Consider the following 19,721-nt stretch of genomic DNA (forward strand, 5'->3'; position numbering starts at 1 on the left):
TCTCCATCAGAGGGCAGACAGACTGAAAACCACAATCAGAGAAAACTAACCAGTCCTTCAAGTTAGGCCTCAACAGTACATGAACTGAAAAATTCCAAGTTAGGCCTCAACAGTACATGAACTGAAAAATTCCAGATGTACAAGCTGGATTTAGAAAAGGCAGAGGAACCAGAGATCAAATTGCCAACATTCGCTGGATAATAGAAAAAGCAAGAGAATTCCAGAAAAATATCCACTTTTGATTTATTGACTACAGTAAAGCCTTTGACTGGGTGGAATGCAACAAACTGTGGAAAATTCTTTAAGAGATGGGAATACCAGACCACCTTACCTGCCTCCTGAGAAACCTATATGCAGGTCAAGAAGCAACAGTTAAAACCGAACATGGAACAACAGTCTGGTTCAAAATTAGAAAAGAAGTGTGTCAAGGCTGTATATTGTCACCCCATTTATTTAACTTATATGCAGAGTACATCATGTGAAATGCCAGGCTGAAATCACAAGCTGAAATCAAGACTGTCAGGAAACATATCAATAACCTCAGACGTGCAGATGACACCACTCTTATGGCAGAAAGTGAAGAGGAACTAAAGAATCTCTTAATGAGGATGAAAGAGGAGAGTGAAAATGCTGGCTTAAAATTCAACATTCAAAAAACTAAGATCATGGCATCTAGTTCTATCACTTCATGGCAAATAGATGGGGAAACAATGGAAACAGTGACAGACTATACTTTCTCGGGCTCCAAAATCCCTATGGCCTGTGACCGTAGCCATGAAATTCAAAGATGCTTGCTCCTTGGAAGCAAAGCTAAGACAAACCTAGGTAAAAAGCAGAGACATTACTTCACCAGCAAAGGTCTATACAGTCAAAGCTACGGTTTTTCCAGTAGTCACGTATGGATGTGAGAGTTGGACTATAAAGAAAGCTGAGTGTCGAAGAATTGATGCTTTTGAACTGTGGTGTTGGAGAAGACTCTTGAGAGTCCGTTGAACTGCAAGGAGATCCAACCAGTCCATCCTAAAGGAATTCAGTCCTGAATATTCATTGGAAAGTCTGATGCTGAAGCTCCAACACTTTGGCCACATGATGCAAAGAACTGACACACTGAAAAAGACCCTGATGCTGGGAAAGATTGCAGGCGGGAGAAGAAAGGGACAACAGAGGATGAGATGGTTGGATGGCATCACCGACTCCATGGACATGAGTTTGAGCTAACTCCAGGAGATAGGGAAGGACAGGGAAGTCTGGCATGCTGCAATCCATGAGGTCACAAAGAGTCAGACACGACTGTGCAACTGAACAACAAAAGACATAACAAGAGACATTCTGACTTAAATACATTAACTTACTACCCAAGACTATGCCAAGTAATACCTTATTCCTATGTTGTCTACATATTCACCACTGACCCTATATATCAAATTGTATCATTTTATCATTTAATGTACCATGCAATATGTATATCCTTAAAGATACTTCTGCTATTCACTCTGTACACTATTTAACATTTCGTGTATGGTCAGGTCTTAAAGGATTTAAAAAGAAATACTTCTGAGAACTATCTGTCCATACTGATTCTTCACTCAAATCTTAGATTCTTACAAGCAGGGTTCAAAAATACTCTATTAGCATCTCTTTCTAAGATGCATAAACTATGAAGCACATCAATCCGTAACATCAGCCACTCAATCTAACACAAATTTGAGAAAGGAAATAACAACAGAACATATTAGGACAAATATTTATTTATTACATGGCTACAAACTTGGGGGGAAGAAAGATGAGACAGAAAAGTGAACTTGTAATTACACTGCCTTGTGATTAAGGCCTAAATTAGAAGCCTGACTAGAATGTCATCAAAGCAGGTTTGGAGGATGGGGGCAGTGCACCGAGCCCTTTCTCCAAGCCCAGAGACATAGGAACTGGTAATTGTGGCCAAGTGCAGAGTGAGGGGAAGGAGGAGTAGTCAAATGCTTTCAAGTTAAGCTTAGATACCAAGACACTGTTTCAAGAGAACAGAGAGGACAGGTTGTTTTAGCAGGGAGAGCAGACGCTAAGTTCTAAGCATTCATCCATTGCACAAATGCTTATTGAATACCTACTCTAAGACTGTCATGGCAGACAGGTGAAAATTTGGTTGGAAGCTAGACAGAAATGGACTAGAGACGGGGACTTGGAAACCAATGGCACGTAAGTGGTAGCTGCAACTCTGACGTCAGCTAACTGTGCATGGTGAGAGAACACAGGAAGCAGAAACGAAAGGAAATCATGAAGCCTGTTACGGCACCTATACTGAAGACATACTCCTAACAACAAGAAATGACTAGGAGAGGAATGAGAAAAGCCAGGGATCTTTCCACAGATGCCAAGGGAAGAACGCAGTTAAGGAATGGACAGCTGTTAGGGGAAGAAAGGGGTTAAAGCCCCCCAGTTATTCTGATACAGTAGCGGAAGCAAATGCCATATTACTATGGATCAAAGTACTAAAGACTCAGGGAGAAAAAGAGCACTGACAAATACCTATACGGCTGAATCTTAAAATTCTTTTAGTACCAAGGCAGTATCATAGATATGGCACTATTTTTATTCCTTTCCAAACCAAGTTTTTTTATAAAAAAATAAATGTACAGGTAAATCACTACACCTATGTTCAAGAAATTTATCTCATAATGAGTACGTATAATTACATCCTACAAATTAAATGTATTATAGAAATCTAATAAACCTTTTTTTACTGATCTGTCTTTCCCCTTTACCTGCCCCCTGCCCTCAATTTACGGGCATGTAATTAACAAACATTTGCTCTAACTTGCTTATTCCTTTTTTCAAATTTATATTAAATTGAATGGCTGATATTATATACTAGTGGACTTTATGGTTTAATCACTTAAAATGTAACTCACAGCCCCACAGAGCAGAGAGGGAAAAGAGAGGTAGGAATAACACATTTCTCAATGGTCTGTATTTGTACAGACCCAGGGAGCCACCTAGAGGGAAAACAGTGCCTATGTTTTGTGCACAATGCTCAAATACTGCATTAAATCCACGATATCCATGTGAAGGGGTGATTCCTCATTTCAGTGTCCCGGCAAGATGATGGGCTACTTACAAGGGTAAACATCTCAAAAAGCTCACCATTTCCCTGTTATGTTTCAGTGAAACCTATTAATAACATACTCCTTAAGAAGTCGGGAATACAATTTTAAGATAAAGCAATGTAACTAAAAACAAAAACTGAACAACTGAAATACCTGCTATTTCTTCTGCTTATGAGAACTGCACTAACCTACATATTTAGTCCTAGGAGTATCACAGAAAAGACACTAGATTTTTTTTTTTAATTTTATTTTTACTTTATTTTACTTTACAATACTGTATTGGTTCTGCCATACATTGACATGAACCCACCACGGGTGTATACAAGCTCCCAATCCTGAATCCCCCTCCCACCTCCTACCCCATATCATCTCTCTGGATCATCCCCATGCACCAGCCCCAAGCATCCTGTATCCTGTATCGAACATAGACTGGCACTTCGTTTCTTACATGATAGTATACATGTTTCAAAGCCATTCTCCCAAATCATCCCACCCTCTCCCTCTCCCTCAGAGTCAAAAAGTCCGTTCTATACATTTGTGTCTCTTTTGCTGTCTTGCATAAAGGGTCATCATTACCATCTTTCTAAATTCCGTATATATGAAGACACTAGATTTTATATCTACTGATTCCACTACTTTCTACAGGGCTGGACACCACTGAAAACCTCAAGTTTACTTCCAATACAACAAAGAATACTTCTTATCTCTCAGAGTTTTCCTGAGGATCAAATGAGAACATGCTAGACGAGTAAAACTCAAAATAAACTTTAAAATGTCTGGCAAAGTGTCAGATTCATGCTAAGTCGCTTCAGCCGTGTCCGACTCTTTTTGGACTGTAGCCTACCAAGCGCCTCTCTCTGTCCATGGCATTCTCTGGAGTGGGTCGCCAGGCCCTCCTCCAGGGAACCTTCCCGCCCCAAGGATCAAACTCGTGTCTCTTAGTCTCCTGCACTGGCAGGTGGGTTCTTTACCACTAGTGCCACCTGAGAAGTGCAACATGTGAGACAAAACTCCAGAAGGGATTCTGCATCCCTCACTTATCTGCAAAAATATCTTAGTGTACAACGTGGTTGAATGACACACAAAATATTATATACTGTTGAAATTTTAAAAATCATGGTACTTTATTTAAACAAAACAATTCACATGTATTATTTCTGGAACACTATGTCAAGAAACTATCTTTTTGGGTGGCAGAGAAGGAAAATGCTGAGCTCATCTTCTCCCACAGGTGAACCCAACTTAGAGCTACTTACAGACCAACTACTAAGGAGAAATACCTGAAGACTAGCATAAAAGATCTACTAAAACTAAAGATAAAGAAGGAAGCAAATGAAGATGGGTAACAGAGGCACAGATGCAGTACGGTCAAGGCCTAAAACCCTGGGTGGGTGACCTGTAAACAGGAGGATAATTAGAATCACAGAGATTCTCCCTGAGAAGTGAGGTGGTCCAGTCCCACAGTGGGTTCCTGAACAGGGAAGGTGAGCCCCCAGAACTTCGGGCTTTGAAGGCCAGCAAGGCTTGCTTTCTGAGGAGCCAGAGGGCTGCAGGAAACAGAGCTGCTGATGTTGTTCAGTCGCTCAGTCGCGTCCGACTCTTTGTGACCCCATGCTTCCCTGTCCTTCACTATCCTATCTTCTGGAATTTGCTCCAATTCAGGTCCACCGAATCACTGATGTTATCTAACCATCTCATCCTCTGCCGCTCCCTTCTTCTTTTGCCTTCAATCTTTTCCAATGAGTCAGCTCTTTCCATCAGGTGGCCAAGGTACTGGAGCTTCAGCTTTAGGATCAGTCATTCCAATGAATATTCAGGGTTGATTTCCTTTAGGATTGATTGTCCAAAGGACTCTCAAGCATCTTCTCCAGCACCACAATTTGAAAGCATCAATTCTTTGATGCTCAGCCTTCTTCATAGTCCAACTCTCACATCTATACATGACTACTGGAAAAACCAAAACTTTGACTACACAGACCTTTGTTAGCAAAGTAACGTCTCTGCTTTTTAATGTCTAGGTTGATCATAGCTTTTCTTCCAAGGAGCAAGCATCTGAATTTCATGGCTGAAGTCACCATCTGCAGTGATTTTGGAGTTCAAGAAAAGAAAATCTCTTACAGCTTTCACTTTTTCCCCTTCTATTTGCCATGAAGTGATGGGACTGGATGCCATGATCTTAGTTTTCTGAATGTTGAATTTTAAGCCAGCTTTTTCACTCTCCTCTTTCAACCTTATTAAGAGGCTCTTTAGTTCCCTTTCACTTTCTGCCTTTAGAGTAGTAACATCTACATATCTGAGGTTGTTGATAGCTCTCCCAGCAAAGAGACTTCGCTCTTAAAAAGTTCACACAAAATGCCACCTGGTTTGAGACCCAGGGCAGAAGAAGTAATCTGAAGAGCCTGCATGGGACCCACTTGGAGAGCCTCCTGGAGACACAGGAGGCAACTGGAACTCACCCTGGGGACACAGACACTGGTGGCAGCCAATTTGGGGAACTTGTGCCACCACGAGGACACTAGTAATAGAAAATGCCAGTTTGGAATCTTCCTTCTTGCTTATCAGGGCTGGGACCTGACCCCACCCACCAATCTGTCAGCACCAGAACGAGGGCACCTCAGGCCAAGCTTCTAAGAGGTGGACCCAGCCTAATGCACCACCAGGCCAGAAGCCACAGACTCCTCTGAGCCCCCAGGTAACTCAGGACCCAGCCCCACAAACCACTGATTGACATTGTTAGGTAGGTAGAATAGGGAAAAGGAGTCCAAAATGGCAGTGGCTAAAAGACAAGGAAGGGAAAAGCCTGCAAAAATAGAACAAAAGAAGGTCCGAAGACCAGAGTGAAGATTTCAGGCAGAACAAACAGCACTCCTGGCTAAGCCCAATTTGCAAAAAGGAGGAGCCAAAGCACTTTCTCTCTCTCTGTCCCATGTGCGTGTGCTTTCTCTCTCTCTCTCCCTCCCCAATGCACTCCTCCACTCTCTTCTCTTCAAGTCTTTGGGTTGGCATGCCCTCATGCTTCGAGGATGGACTCTCCTGCTATCTTCTAAATAAAATAGAGCTGTAACACTGATTTGCCTGAGAGCTATAACACGGTTTGTCCAAGACCCAAGAGCTGTGACGCGCCGAGGGCTTTAATGTCTGTCTCTCCAAATCTTTGTTGTGATGAGACAAAGAACCGAGGAAAATACACTCGTGTGACAACATCAACCCCCAGATCTCCAAAGACATGCAGTCAAACACACCAGAGCTTAAGTCCATCCTCCACTGACACAGCGCTAGCCTGGGACCCCCTGTATCCTGGCCCCATCCACAAACAGGCTGACTCTAGGTTTAGGATGCCCTTGTTCTGCAATCAAAGACCTAGGACCCACCTACATTCACCAGTGGTCCAGCACCAGCCCCAAGACTCAGACTCATGCAGCAAAGGGCAGTCACCAGACCTGGGACTCCTTGGGCTCCAATCCCCCCAGAAGAGGACCAACACCAGCTTCCGAACACTATGCACCTGGCAAACAGCTATGTCAGAAACCGGCCCCATCCTCCAGGAGGCCAGCGTGGGATCTCGGACATCCAGCATACAAACCAGCCACCACGGCACACAACTCTACCCAACAGAGGGCCAGCACTAGCCCTGAGACCCCCGGGGCTTTGTAATTAGCCACCGCGTGACACAGCCTGGCCCACCAGTGGCTGACAGCCTCTACACAAGGCAAGGCAACCAACCAGACTGAGGGCCAGCCATGTCTACCAGATTGCCCACAGTAGTCAGTATACAACAATGAAAGGGTCCATGAGACCTACATAGAGGGCAACCCCAGATCATACAGCTCTGGTGATCAGTGGGCAGTGCCCTGCTGGGGCATGTAGGATCTTTCCTACATAACACCACTTCTCTAAGATCAGGAAACATAACAAGCCTACCAAATATAGAGAAATGAAGACAGTACATTAGCCTGAATGAGGTAATGGAGGAATATGTTTCAACAATATGATAAAACCCCAAAGGAAGAAATAAGTAAAGTAGAGAAAGGCAATCTATACAAAAAATAATTTAAGGTAATGATCATAATAAATGTAGGGTAGTGATAAGATTAACAAAGAGTTAGAAAGTACAAAGAGTAATCAAACAGAGCTGGAGATAAAGTAACTGAAATTAAAACTACACTACAAGGAATGAATAGTAGGTTAGATGATGAGGGTAACAAATCAGAGAACACGAAGAGAGAGCAGTGGAATCACTCAAACAGAACAGAAAAAAAAAGATATCTTGAAATCAACATCAAACATACTAACATTCACTTCATAGAGGTCCCTTTCACAGAAGGTAAAAAGAAAAAAGGGGGCAGAGAACATATTTGAAGACATAATAGCTGAAAACTTCCCTTCTCTGGAAAAGGAAACAGACATCTGGGTCCAAGTACAGAAAGCCGAAAAGAGGATCGGCCTAAAGAGCACTAGGAAGACACTGTAATTAAAATAGCAAAAGTCAAGATAAAACAGAGTATTAAAAGCAACAAGGGAAAAGAAACAAGTTACATACAAGGAAACGCCCATAAGGCTATCAGCTTCCTTTTCAAGAGAAACTCTACAGGGTGGAGGGAACAGCACAACAGAGTGAAAGTGATGAATGGGACAAACGCAACCAAGACTGCTCACCAAGGGTTTCCTCCCCATTTGAAGGAGAGACCAAACGTCTTACAGACACGCAAAAGCTGAAAGAATTCAACACCACAAAACCAGATTTATAAGAAATGTCAGAGACTTCTCAAAGCAGAAAAGGCCACTACTAAAAATATGAAAATTACAAAAGGAAAAATCTCACTGGCAAAGACAAGCATAAAGGTAGTAAATTAACCAGTTATACAGCCAGTAAAGCTTAAAAGACAAAAGCAGAAAAATCATCCATATCCACAATCATTAGCTAAGGAATATGCGAAATAAGATGTAAAATATGATGTAAATATGATGGATTGGGAGAGTAAAATTTCAGAGTTGTTAAAATGTGTTCAAACTTATATAGATTGCTATATATAAACCTCTTAGTAACAACAAACCAAAAGTGTGTAATTGATACACCCACGAAAGAGAGAAAGGAATTCAAACATAACACTAAAGATAGTCATTAAATCACAAAGGAAGAGAGCAAAGCAAAGAAATAAATTACAAAAATTATTCAGAAAAACAATTAACACAATGCCAATAAGAACATACCTATCAGTAATTATTTTAAACATAAATAGACTAAATGGTCCAATCAAGACAGAGCAGCTGACCGAATACAAAAATAAGATTCATATATATTCCGTCTACAAGAGATTCACTTTAGACCTAAAGGACTCTTGAGAGTCCCTTGGACTGCAAGGAGATCCAACCAGTCCATCCTAAATAGGAAATCAGCCCTGGGATTTCTTTGGAAGGAATGATGCTAAAGCTGAAACTCCAGTACTTTGGCCACCTCATGGCAAGTGTTGACTCATTGGAGAAGACTCTGATGCTGGGAGGGATTGGGGGCAGGAGGAGAAGGGGACGACAGAGGATGAGATGGCTGGATGGCATCACTGACTCGATGGACGTGAGTCTGAGTGAACTCCGGGAGTTGGTGATGGACAGGGAGGTCTGGCGTGCTGCGATTCATGGGGTCGCAAAGAGTCGGACACGACTGAGCGACTGAACTGAACTGAACACACATGGACTGAAAGTGAGGAGATGGAAAAAGGTATTCCTTGCAAACAAAAGTGGAAAAGCTGGAGGAGCAATACTTGTATCAGACAGAACAGATGTTAAAACAAATAGTAACAAAAGACAAAAAAGGACATTACATAATGATCAAGAGTTCAATCCAGAAACAGATGTAACAGTTGGAAATATATATGCACCCAACATACGAGCCTAAATATGCAAAGTACTACAATGTGAGAGACCTAGGTTCGATCCCTGGGTTGGGAAGATTCCCTGGAGAAGGAAATGGCAATCCACTCCAGTACTCTTGCCTTGAAAATCCCATGGATAGAGGAGCTTGGTGCAGGCTACTATCCATGGGGTTGCAAACAGTCGGGCACGACTGAGCAACTTCACTTTCACATACAGCACTAACATACATAAAGAGAAATTTGACATCAACCCAATATTAGGAGCAAACTTTAACACCCTACTTACGTCAATGGACAGAAAATCAACAAGGTAACACTAGCCTTAACACAATAGACCAAATGAAGTTAATACATATATAGAAAGGATTCTATCCAAAGTAGCAGAATCACATTCTTTTCAAATGCACTAGGAACATTCTCCAGGATAGTTCACATATTAGGCTATAAAGCAAGTCACAATAAACTTAAGAAAGCTGGAATCATATCAAACATCTTTTCTGACCACAATGCTGTAAGACTAGACATCAACTACAAGGATAAAATGCAAAAAACCACAAACACATGGAGACTAAATAATATGCTACTAAACAAACAATGGGTCACTGAAGAAATCAAAGAGGAAATTAAAAAAACAGCTGAAGAAATAGGAAACCACTATGATTCAAAATTTATAGGAAGCAGCAAAACAAGTTTTGAACAGTGAAGTTTATAGTGATATAAGTCTTATATAAGAAAACTGGTGATATCAAGGGAATATTTCATGCAAGGATGGCACAATAAAGGGCAAAAAGACTAAGGACCTAATAGAAGCAGAAGAGAATAAGAAGAGGTGGCAAGAATACAAAAGAATTGTACAAAAAAAGGTCTTATTGACCAGATAACCACAGTGGTGTGGTCACTCACCTAGAGCCAGACATCCTGGAATACGAAGTCAAGTGGGCCTTAGGAAGCTTTACTATGAACAAAGCTAGTGGAGGTGATGGAATTCCAGTTGAGCTATTTCAAATCCTGAAAGATGATGCTGTGAAAGTGCTGCACTCAATATGCTAGCAAATTTGGAAAACTCAGCAGTGGCCACAGGACTGCAAAAGATCAGTTTTCATTCTAATCCCAAAGAAGGGCAATGCCAGAGAATGTATAAACTACCATACAGTTGCTCTCATTTCACACGCTAGCAAGGTAATGCTCAAAATCCTTCAAGCTAGGCTTCAGCAGAATATGAACTGAGAACTTCCAGATGTTCAAGCTGGATTTAGAAAAGGCAGGGAACCCAGAGATCAAATTGCCAACATTCGCTGGATCATAGAAAAAGCAAGAGAATTCCAGAAAAACACCCACTTCTGCATTACAGACTACACTAAAGCTTTTGAGTATGTGGATCACAATAAACGCTGGAAAATTCTTTAAGAAATGGGAATACCAGACCACCTTACTGAGAAACCTGTAAGTGGGTCAAGAAGCAACAGTTAGAACAGGACATGGTTCCAAACTGGGAAAGGAATATCACAAAGATATGTATTTCATCCTGTTCATTTTTCGTATATGCAGAGTTCAGTTCAGTTCAGTCACTCAGTCATGTCTGACTCTTCAAGACCCCATGGGTTCCCTGTCCGTCACCAACTCCCAGAGCTTGCTCAAACTCATGTCCACCGAGTCAGTGATGCCATCCAACCAACTCATCCTCTGTCATCCTCTTCTCCTCCTGCCTTCAATCCTTCCCAGCATCAGGGTCTTTTCCAGTGAGTCAGTTCTTCACATCAGGTGACCAAAGTATTGGAGCTTCAGCTTCAGCATCAGTCCTTCCAATGAATATTCAGGACTGATGTCCTTTAGGATGGACTGGTTGGATCTCCCTGCAGTCCAAGGGACTCTCAAGAGCCTTCTCCAACACCACAGTTCAAAAGTAACAAACAAGGCTAGATCATTCACAAGATAAAATCAAGACTGCCAGAAGAAATATCAACAACCTCAGATATGCAGATAATACCACTTTAATGGCAGAAAGTGAAGAGGAACAAAAGAGCCTCTTGATGAAAGTGAAAAGAGGAGAGTGAAAAACCTGGCTTGAAACTTAACATTCAAAAAACTAAGATCGTGGCATCCAGAACCATCACTTTGTGGCAAACAGATGGGGGAAAAAGTGGAAGCAGTGACAGATTTTATTTTCTTGGACTCCAAAATCACTGCAGATGGTGACTGCTATGGCAAACGGAGACAGCTTATTAGAAAGCTGAGACATCTCTTTGCTGACAAAAGTCCCTACAGTCAAAACTATGGTTTTTCCAGCAGTCAGGTACAGATGTGAGTTGGACCATAAAGAAGGCTGGGCACCACAGAATTGATGCTTTCAAACTGTGTTGCTGGAGAAGGCTCTTGAGAGTCCCTTGGACTGCAAGGAGATCAAACCAGTCAACCCTAAAGGAAATCAACCCTAAATATTCATTGGAAGGACGGATGCTAAAGCTAAAGCTCTCATACTTTGGCCACCTGATGCAGAGCTGACTCATTGGAAAACACCCTGATGCTGGGAAAAACTGAAGGCAGAAGGAAAAGGGGGTGGCAGAGGATGAGATGGTTAACAGCACCACTCACTCAATGGACATGAATTTGCGCTTACTCCAGGAGATAGTGGAGGATAGAGGAGCCTGGTGGGCTGCAGTCAATGGGGTCGCAAAGAGTTGGACACAACTTAGTAACTGAACAACAGCAAACAACAGAAAATAAAAGAGTATTTGCAAAACAGACATTTTTGTATAGAAAAAAAATTAAATGCTTTAAAACTTATTTTTCAAAGAAATGAAATAATCTTTTCTAAAATTCTTCTGAAGTACAAAAAGTCACTATTAACAATCATTTTATTAATATGGATGAGGTACATTAACAATTGAAGAAATAACCATTCAAAACTAGGGCCCAAAGGAAATACAAATTATGTTTTATGTATTTATCTCTTCCACACTAAATTATTCCAGGTTTTATATCAATTAAAGGACAGGGGAAATTTTGTATTCCCTTAATATACAATCTCCTATGACTCATCCATTTGTTATTTGACCCATAACTAGTATTTAATTCTTTGAATAGTCTACTCTAAAAACATGAGCCTATAAAAAAATACTGCTTGGGAATAACCTAAAAGAAACTGTACCTTTATCTATAAAGAGGTACAAGAGAAGATATTCTTGCATTTCAATTATTTTATATTTATATTAAAAGATGACACTACAGGGAAAACAAAGATCCTATAGTGCTCATGCTTGGCACTTTAGACACCAGTGATTATGGCTAACTCCAAATAATGTGAGATTTCAGAGTGCCAACAAAAGTCACCAAAATTGTATTCATTGTCAATGAAATGAAAATATACCACAGATCACAGTTCAGCTGGTGCTGGAGACACAGAATAGCCCAATGAAAAGAAACATCTCTTCTAGAGCCAAAACTGTGCACAGATAACTTTTAGAGGGCATTAACTGCTTATGAAAAGCCTGACCCCTGGTGGTTATAAACTATGGCCACATACCCCCTCAAAGGACTTTTTTTTTTTTAAGATACAGTGTCTAGTACAGCCACTATGGAGAACAGTGTGGAGATTCCTTAAAAAACTGGAAATAGAACTGCCTTACGACCCAGCAATCCCACTTCTGGGCATATACACCGAGGAAACCAGAACTGAAAGAGACATATGTACCCCAATGTTCATCACAGCACTGTTTATAACAGCCAGGACATGGAAGCAACCTAGATGTCCATCAGCAGAGGAATGGATAAGAAAGCTGTGGTACATATACACAATGGAGTATTACTCAGCCATTAAAAATACATTTGAATCAGTTCTAATGAGGTGGATGAAACTGGAGCCGATTATACAGAGTGAAGTAAGCCAGAAAGAAAAACACCAATACAGTATACTAACACATATATATGGAATTTAGAAAGATGGTAACGATAACCCTGTATGCGAGACAGCAAAAGAGACACAGATGTATAGAACAGACTTTTGGACTCTGGGAGAGGGAGAGGGTGGGATGATTTGGGAGAATGACATTGAAACATGTATAATATCATATAAGAAACGAATCGCCAGTACAGGTTCGATGCAGGATACAGGATGCTTGGGGCTGGTGCACTGAGATGACCCAGAGAGATGGTATGGGGAGGGTGGTGGGAGGGAGGTTCAGGATTGGGAGATCGTGTACACCAGTGGTGGATTCATGTTGATGTATGGCAAAACCAATACAGTATTGTAAAGTAAAATAAAGTAAAATTAAAAATAATAATAATAAAAAATAAAGCAGAAAAAAAAGATAAAGTGTGGGGAATGCAGTCAATAATAAACTGTCTTTGTATCATGACAGATGGCAGTTAGACTTCTTGCGATGATCATTTTGACACATACAGAAATACCAATCACTGTGTTGTACACCAGAAACACACAGTGCTGTAGGTCAATTATACTTCAAAACAAACTCACTCATAGAAAAAGATGTCAAATTTGAGGTTATATGGGCAGGGAGGGAGGACTGGATGATTCAATCCCCCCTTCAAAAGGTACCAATTTCAAGTTACAACATATATAAGTACTAGAGATGTAATGTACAACATGGAGAGTATAACGTCAATGTATATTGTCACCCTGCTTATTTAACTTATATGGAAAATACATCATGAAAAACACTGGGCTGGAAGATGCACAAGCTGGAATCAAGATTGCCAGAAGAAATATCAATAACCTCAGATATACAGATGGCACCACCCTTATGGCAGAAAGTGAAGAGGAACTAAAAAGCCTCTTGATGAAAGTGAAAGAGGAGAGTGAAAAAGTTGGCTTAAAGCTCAACATTCAGAAAACTAAGATTATGGCATCCGGTTCCATCACTTTTTGGCAAATAGATGGGGAAACAGCGGAAACAGTGGCTGACTTTATTTTGGGGGGCTCCAAAATCACTGCAGATGGTGACTGCAGCCATGAAATTAAAAGACGCTTACTCCTTGGAAGGAAAGTTATGACCAATCTAGACAGCTTATTAAAAAGCAGAGACATTACTTTGTCAACCAACATCCATCTATGGTTTTTCCAGTAATCATGTATGGATGTCAGAGTAGGACAATAAAGAAAGCTAAGCACCGAAGAATTGATGCTTTTGAACTGTGGTGTTAGAGAAAACTCTTGAGAGTCCCTTGGACTGCAAGGAGATCAGTCCTTGCTGTTCACTGGATGGACTAATGTTGAAGCTGAAACTCCAATACTTTGGCTACCTGATGGGAAGAGCTGACTCATTTGAAAACTCCCTGATGCTGCGAAAGATTGAGGGCAGGAGAAGAAGGGGATGACAGAGGATGAGATGGTTGGATGGCATCACCAACTCGATGGACATGAGTTTGGGTAAATTCCGGGAGTTGATGATGGACAGGGAGGCCTGGCGTGCTGCGTGCGGTTCATGGGGTTGCAAAGAGTCGGACACAACTGAGCGACTGAACCAAACTGTATATTATACATGAAAACTGTCAAGAGTAAATCCTAAGAGCTCTCATCACAAGGGAAAATCTTTAAAGCTTTTTATTTTGTACCTACATAAGATGATGGATGTTTGCTATACTTATTAAATCATTTCATGATATATGTAAGTGTGCTGTACCATGCTTACATATATGCATATATATGTATATGTAAGTGTACAAACCATTATGCTGTACACCTTAAACTTTCATAAAGCTGTATGTCATTTATATCTCAATGAAACTGAAAGGGAAGGAAAAAACAGCAAGTTTTGAGCAAGCCTGGAAGAGAAAATAAAAAGAAAAATCAGGTGTTTTCATTGGATCTCAACTGCTATTAAATTAAAGAGAAATTCTTGCCATTACAAATAAGAAATCTGGCCAAACTATAATTATCTCCATTTATTGTACTTCATAAAATCATCTCATTTAAACTCCTTATTTTACAAAGATTATGAAACTGGAACCAGGTCTTGAAAGAGCGCTTGTAAGTCTTCAATTGGCAGAGCAGCCCAGAGGTCAAGGATGCCATGCACAAGACTGAGACAAAGGAATGTCCGTGACGGGCTGAAGAAGCCGAGCAGCACACCGCAGGTGGAGTAGAAAGCCCAGCTCCAGCAGTGCTGTGAAAGGCCACCCCAGCCCCACGATCACAACCACCACCATCTCATTTCCCAGCATGAGGTTCACTTTCAAAAAGCTTCAGAGTGCTGGGTTTGTTTGGGATGATTTTTGTTTTATAGATTAATATAGTAACTATACAAAAAGGGGACTGAAGGAAGTGGGATATGAGTTATTTGTAAAAACCATTTCTGGGTTAGCTGAGGTTGGAAATGGAAAAGAGGAGAGAATGATGGAGCAGACACTAAGACAGTTTCTAAGACAGTGACTAAAAAGGTCATGGAAGCACTGACAAGCACTGGCGTAAGTGTTAAATGCAATCACATGAGAAAGTACTCAGAATCACTCATTCACAACTGGTACTGAATAAATTTTCTTTTTAAAAAGCTGCTTGAGATAAATTTTGCATGCTATACAATTCAGCCTTGTAAAGTATACCATTCGATGGTTTTTAGTATATTCAGTGTTGTGAATATATGTCTGTATACATACAATCTAATTTTAGAACATTTTCATCACCTCCAAAAAGGAAATTCTATAACCGTCTGAGGGTCAGGGAAGCCTGGCGTGCTGCAGTCCATGGGGTCGCGAGGAGCCAGACACAACCTGGCGACGGAACAATACCTGTTTGCAGTCACCCTCCAGCCCACCCCTAGACATTTCACGTAAATAGAATCATGCAATATGTGGCACTAACGAATGTTTCTTTGACTATGAATCGGAACTTCTGGAAGCTCTGCTAGTTCTGAGCAGAGGATGAGTTCATGGTGCATTACTGTGAGACAACGACACCCATCAACCAGAGCAGGGCAACAGTCACCTGAAGATGCCACTGCACGGCTGGGTAAAGTGTTCTTTCAACTCCAAGACCCTAGGCCATGCGGGTGGGGAAGAGACTGAAACAACGCAGAAGGCTGAAACCCCCAAGGGAAAAAAGCCTGCACAGCAAAAGCACAGAGCGCAGAGAACTGACTGCCCTGAAGACGACTTTTACTCATGAGCGGAACGAAGAAATGGAGGAGGAAGACTAGTCTCAGGGGCAGGAGAATCAGGACATAATTAAGACAGCTGAGGAAGAGAGGCCACCTGCCACACAGAAGGCTTCTGAGTCCAAGGAGGAGGAAAACAGAATTAGTAACTTCAGAAAGCAGAGTTTCAATAGTTATGCGTACGTATGTCTAAAAGGAAGTAAAAGCTTAAATGTAGGAAAATATGGACAGGAAGAATGTAGCCTGTTTCACAGTTTTGAGAAGGATTAAAGGCAAACATACAAGCCAAATATTTCAAGGATGCAGTTTTCCTAAATATAAGGTACAGTTATTTCTATGCAATCCTTGTATATATTCTAAGTTACTAGAGAGTAAATTAAAGGGAAAAAATGTTATTTGAATGTGAGACACACCAAAAAGTATCATTTTAAAACATAGGTGTTATTCACAAGGTTTCTATACCATGTTGGAACATGTGGAATCTAGGAAAATGGTACCGATGAACCAATTTCCAGGGTGGGAATAGAGATGCAGACGTAGAGAAGGGCTATGTGGACACAGTGGGGGAAGGGGCGGGTGTGACAAACTGGGAAACTGGGACTGACACATATACACTACCACGTGTAAAACACACAGCCAGTGGGAAGCTGGTGTAGGGCACAGGGAGCTCAGCTTGGTGCTCTGTGATGACCTAGAGGGGTGGGAGGAAGGTCCAAGAGCGAGGGGATATATGTATACACAGAGCTGATTCACTTCCCTGTACACCAGAAACTAACACAACATTGCAAAGCAATTATACACCAATAAAGTAAAAATATATATTAATATATATCTAATGTATTAGATAATATAATAATATAGCAAGGAGATCCAACCAGTCCATCCTAAGGGAAATCAGTCCTGAATATTCTTTGGAAGGACTGATCCTGAAGCTGAAACTCTAATACTCTGGCCACCTGATGCAAAGAACTGACTCACTGGTAAAGACCCTGATGCTGGGAAAGATTGAAGGCAGGAGGAGAAGGGGATGACAGAGGATGAGATGGTTGGATGGCATCACCAACTTGATGGACATGAGTTTGAGTAAGCCCCAGGAGTTGGTGATGGACAGGGAAGCCTGGCGAACTGCAGTCCATGGGGTCAAAAAGAGTCAGACACTACTAAGCAACTGAACTGAACTGAATTACATATCTAAAACACAGTAAAACTTCATATAAAATAAAACATTTATTTTTTCCCCTACCCTATGTAATCATTTTTTCAGGCAATAAAGACAGCCATGGGAATTCTATAGGAGGAAACAGTCATCCTTCAGTATTTGTGGGGTGTTGGTTCCATGACATCCCTTACCCTCACACAAAAGGGTACCAAAAATCTGAGGATGTTCTCAAGTCCCCTATACGAAGTGGGGCACTATTTGCATATAACCTATGCACATCCTCCCTGTATGTCTACTTGAAATCACCTCTAGATTCCTTATATACTCTAATACAATGTAAATAGTTATTAAACCAATTAGGTAGTACCTACATAGTTGCCGATGTGGAGCAAATTCAAGTTTTGCTTTTTGGAACTTCCTGGAATTTTTTCCTCTAATATTTTCAATTTACAGTTACTCAAATTAGAGGATATGGAAACTGTGGATATAGAGGGCCAACTGTATAGCTAATTGGGATTTTTACTAAAACCAAAATTCAATCTGTATTACAGCCTGAACCTGTTACCAGCTCACTTTATACTCTTAGGTAAAATAATTTAGCATTTTCAAATTTTAAATACAAATAAAACGTATGCACTACACACAGAATGGTTACTTCTATTTATTAACTGAGCTACTATGCCACGTTCAAAAAAAGAAATCAGAATATACAGAAAGATAACAAGTTTTTTAAATGAGGTTGATTCTTCGATCAATAAAAGAAGGTTTCGGTTAATAAAATTTTAAAATACTCCTTTTTTATAGGCAGTTTAAAATGTGACGCGATTTTCTAAAATTTATCTATGCATAGCCCTTTTTTTTTTTTTTTGGCCTCACCATTCAGCATACAGGATCTTCCTCAACCAGGATTGAACCCACGCCCCCTGCGCTAGGAGCACAGTCTTAACCACTGGACCACCAGGGACGCCTATTCTATACATAACTTTTAATTGTGAAAAGTAATCTTCAGAGAGCAAACTTGCATAAGAACAACAATAAAATAACTTGAGGTTACACTAAATTAACAAGATGGGAAAATGAGAACTGAATATCAGGTTCACTAAAAAAATTTATAGACATAGTGAAACTTCACTTACCTTTTTAAACATAACTAGTGAGATGACTGCTGATGCTGTGAAAAGTGCTGCTATAATTATCATCATGATTCCAACAGGAATACTTTTGTTGAGACCAGTAAGGGATGAAATCCAACCACTATAAAATTTTTAAAAAGTACAATTAGGCAAAGTTAACACACAATTTTAAAAACAATCACATAATAACTAACACATATTCAGCACTTATGAGCCAGGCAACATTTTAGTTCTCTGTATGCATTAACTTATTTAATTCTCACAACAACCCCCTATGATATATGTTATATTTAATCCCTATTTCACAGATGAGAAACTGAGTCACCAAGATTATCCAGTGACTTGCCCAAGGCCACACAGCTAATAAAAACGGCATAGTCTGAATTCAAACCTAAGCACCAAAATCCAGAGCCTTAAATATGAACACAAGATTTTACATTTTTTAAAACTATGAGTTTATTATTTTTTATAAAGTTTATTTTAAATTCTGTTTAATTATGAAGGAAAATATTTGGGAATCACATATTCAACAAAGAGCTAGTATTCAAAACATATGAAGTGAAGTTGTGTCTGACTCTTTGCGACCACATGGACTGTAGCCCACCAAGCTCCTCCATCCATGGGATTTTCCAGGCAAGAATACCGGAGTGGATTGCCATTCCCTTCTCCAGGGCATCTTCAAGAACCTTCAAATCTCAACCTTAAAAGTAAATCTTTAAAATTAAAAAACTTTCAATTAGAAAGTAGAAGAGACAGTTCACCAAGAGGATATAAAGATGGCAAAACAAGCACAAAAAAGATAAAACATAAGACATTAGAGAAACACATATTAGAACCGCAGGGTGACATCACTACACAGCTATCAGAATGGCTTGGAAAAAAAATGAGTGACAACACCAGAGTCTGGTGAGGATGTGGCGCTGAAGCACTCATATGTTGTTGCTGGAACTGTAAAATGGTGCAGCTATTCTGGTGAACACTGTCTGGAAAATAGTCTTTTAAAAACACTCAACACAGAACTCCCTGGCAGTCCAGTGGTTAGGACTCTGCACTCTCACTGGTTTAATCCCTTGTTAGGGAACAGCCCCAGGGGGTAAAAATCATTTTTAAATAAATAAATAAAAATAAAAACCATGTAACTTCTATATGAACCAGCAATTTCACTCTTCTTCTTGGGTACTTATCACAGAGAAATGAAAATTTATGTTCACACAAAAACTTGTTCATGAATGTTTATAGCAGAATAGCTCCAAGCTAGGAACAATCCAAGGTCCTTCAACTGGTGAATGGTTAAACAAACTGTGGTCTATCCATACCATACGCTCTTCAGCAATGAAAAGGGATAACTA

General features: G+C 40.4%; 1 protein-coding gene across 3 annotated transcripts in view; it reads right to left on the bottom strand.

The window, feature by feature from the left end:
• SCAMP1 (secretory carrier membrane protein 1) overlaps positions 1–19,721 on the bottom strand; it is a 152,030-nt gene that overhangs the window by 33,291 nt on the left and 99,018 nt on the right. For all 3 annotated transcript variants that reach the window (XM_040225909.1, XM_040225907.1, XM_040225908.1), the window contains exon 8: positions 18,376–18,493. In XM_040225909.1, the coding sequence (XP_040081843.1) occupies positions 18,376–18,493 (118 nt within the window). The remainder of the gene's footprint in view (positions 1–18,375; positions 18,494–19,721) is intronic.

Source organism: Oryx dammah, unplaced genomic scaffold (genome assembly GCF_014754425.2).
Source record: "Oryx dammah isolate SB20612 unplaced genomic scaffold, SCBI_Odam_1.1 HiC_scaffold_26, whole genome shotgun sequence".
In the NCBI taxonomy this organism is placed as follows: domain Eukaryota; kingdom Metazoa; phylum Chordata; class Mammalia; order Artiodactyla; family Bovidae; genus Oryx; species Oryx dammah.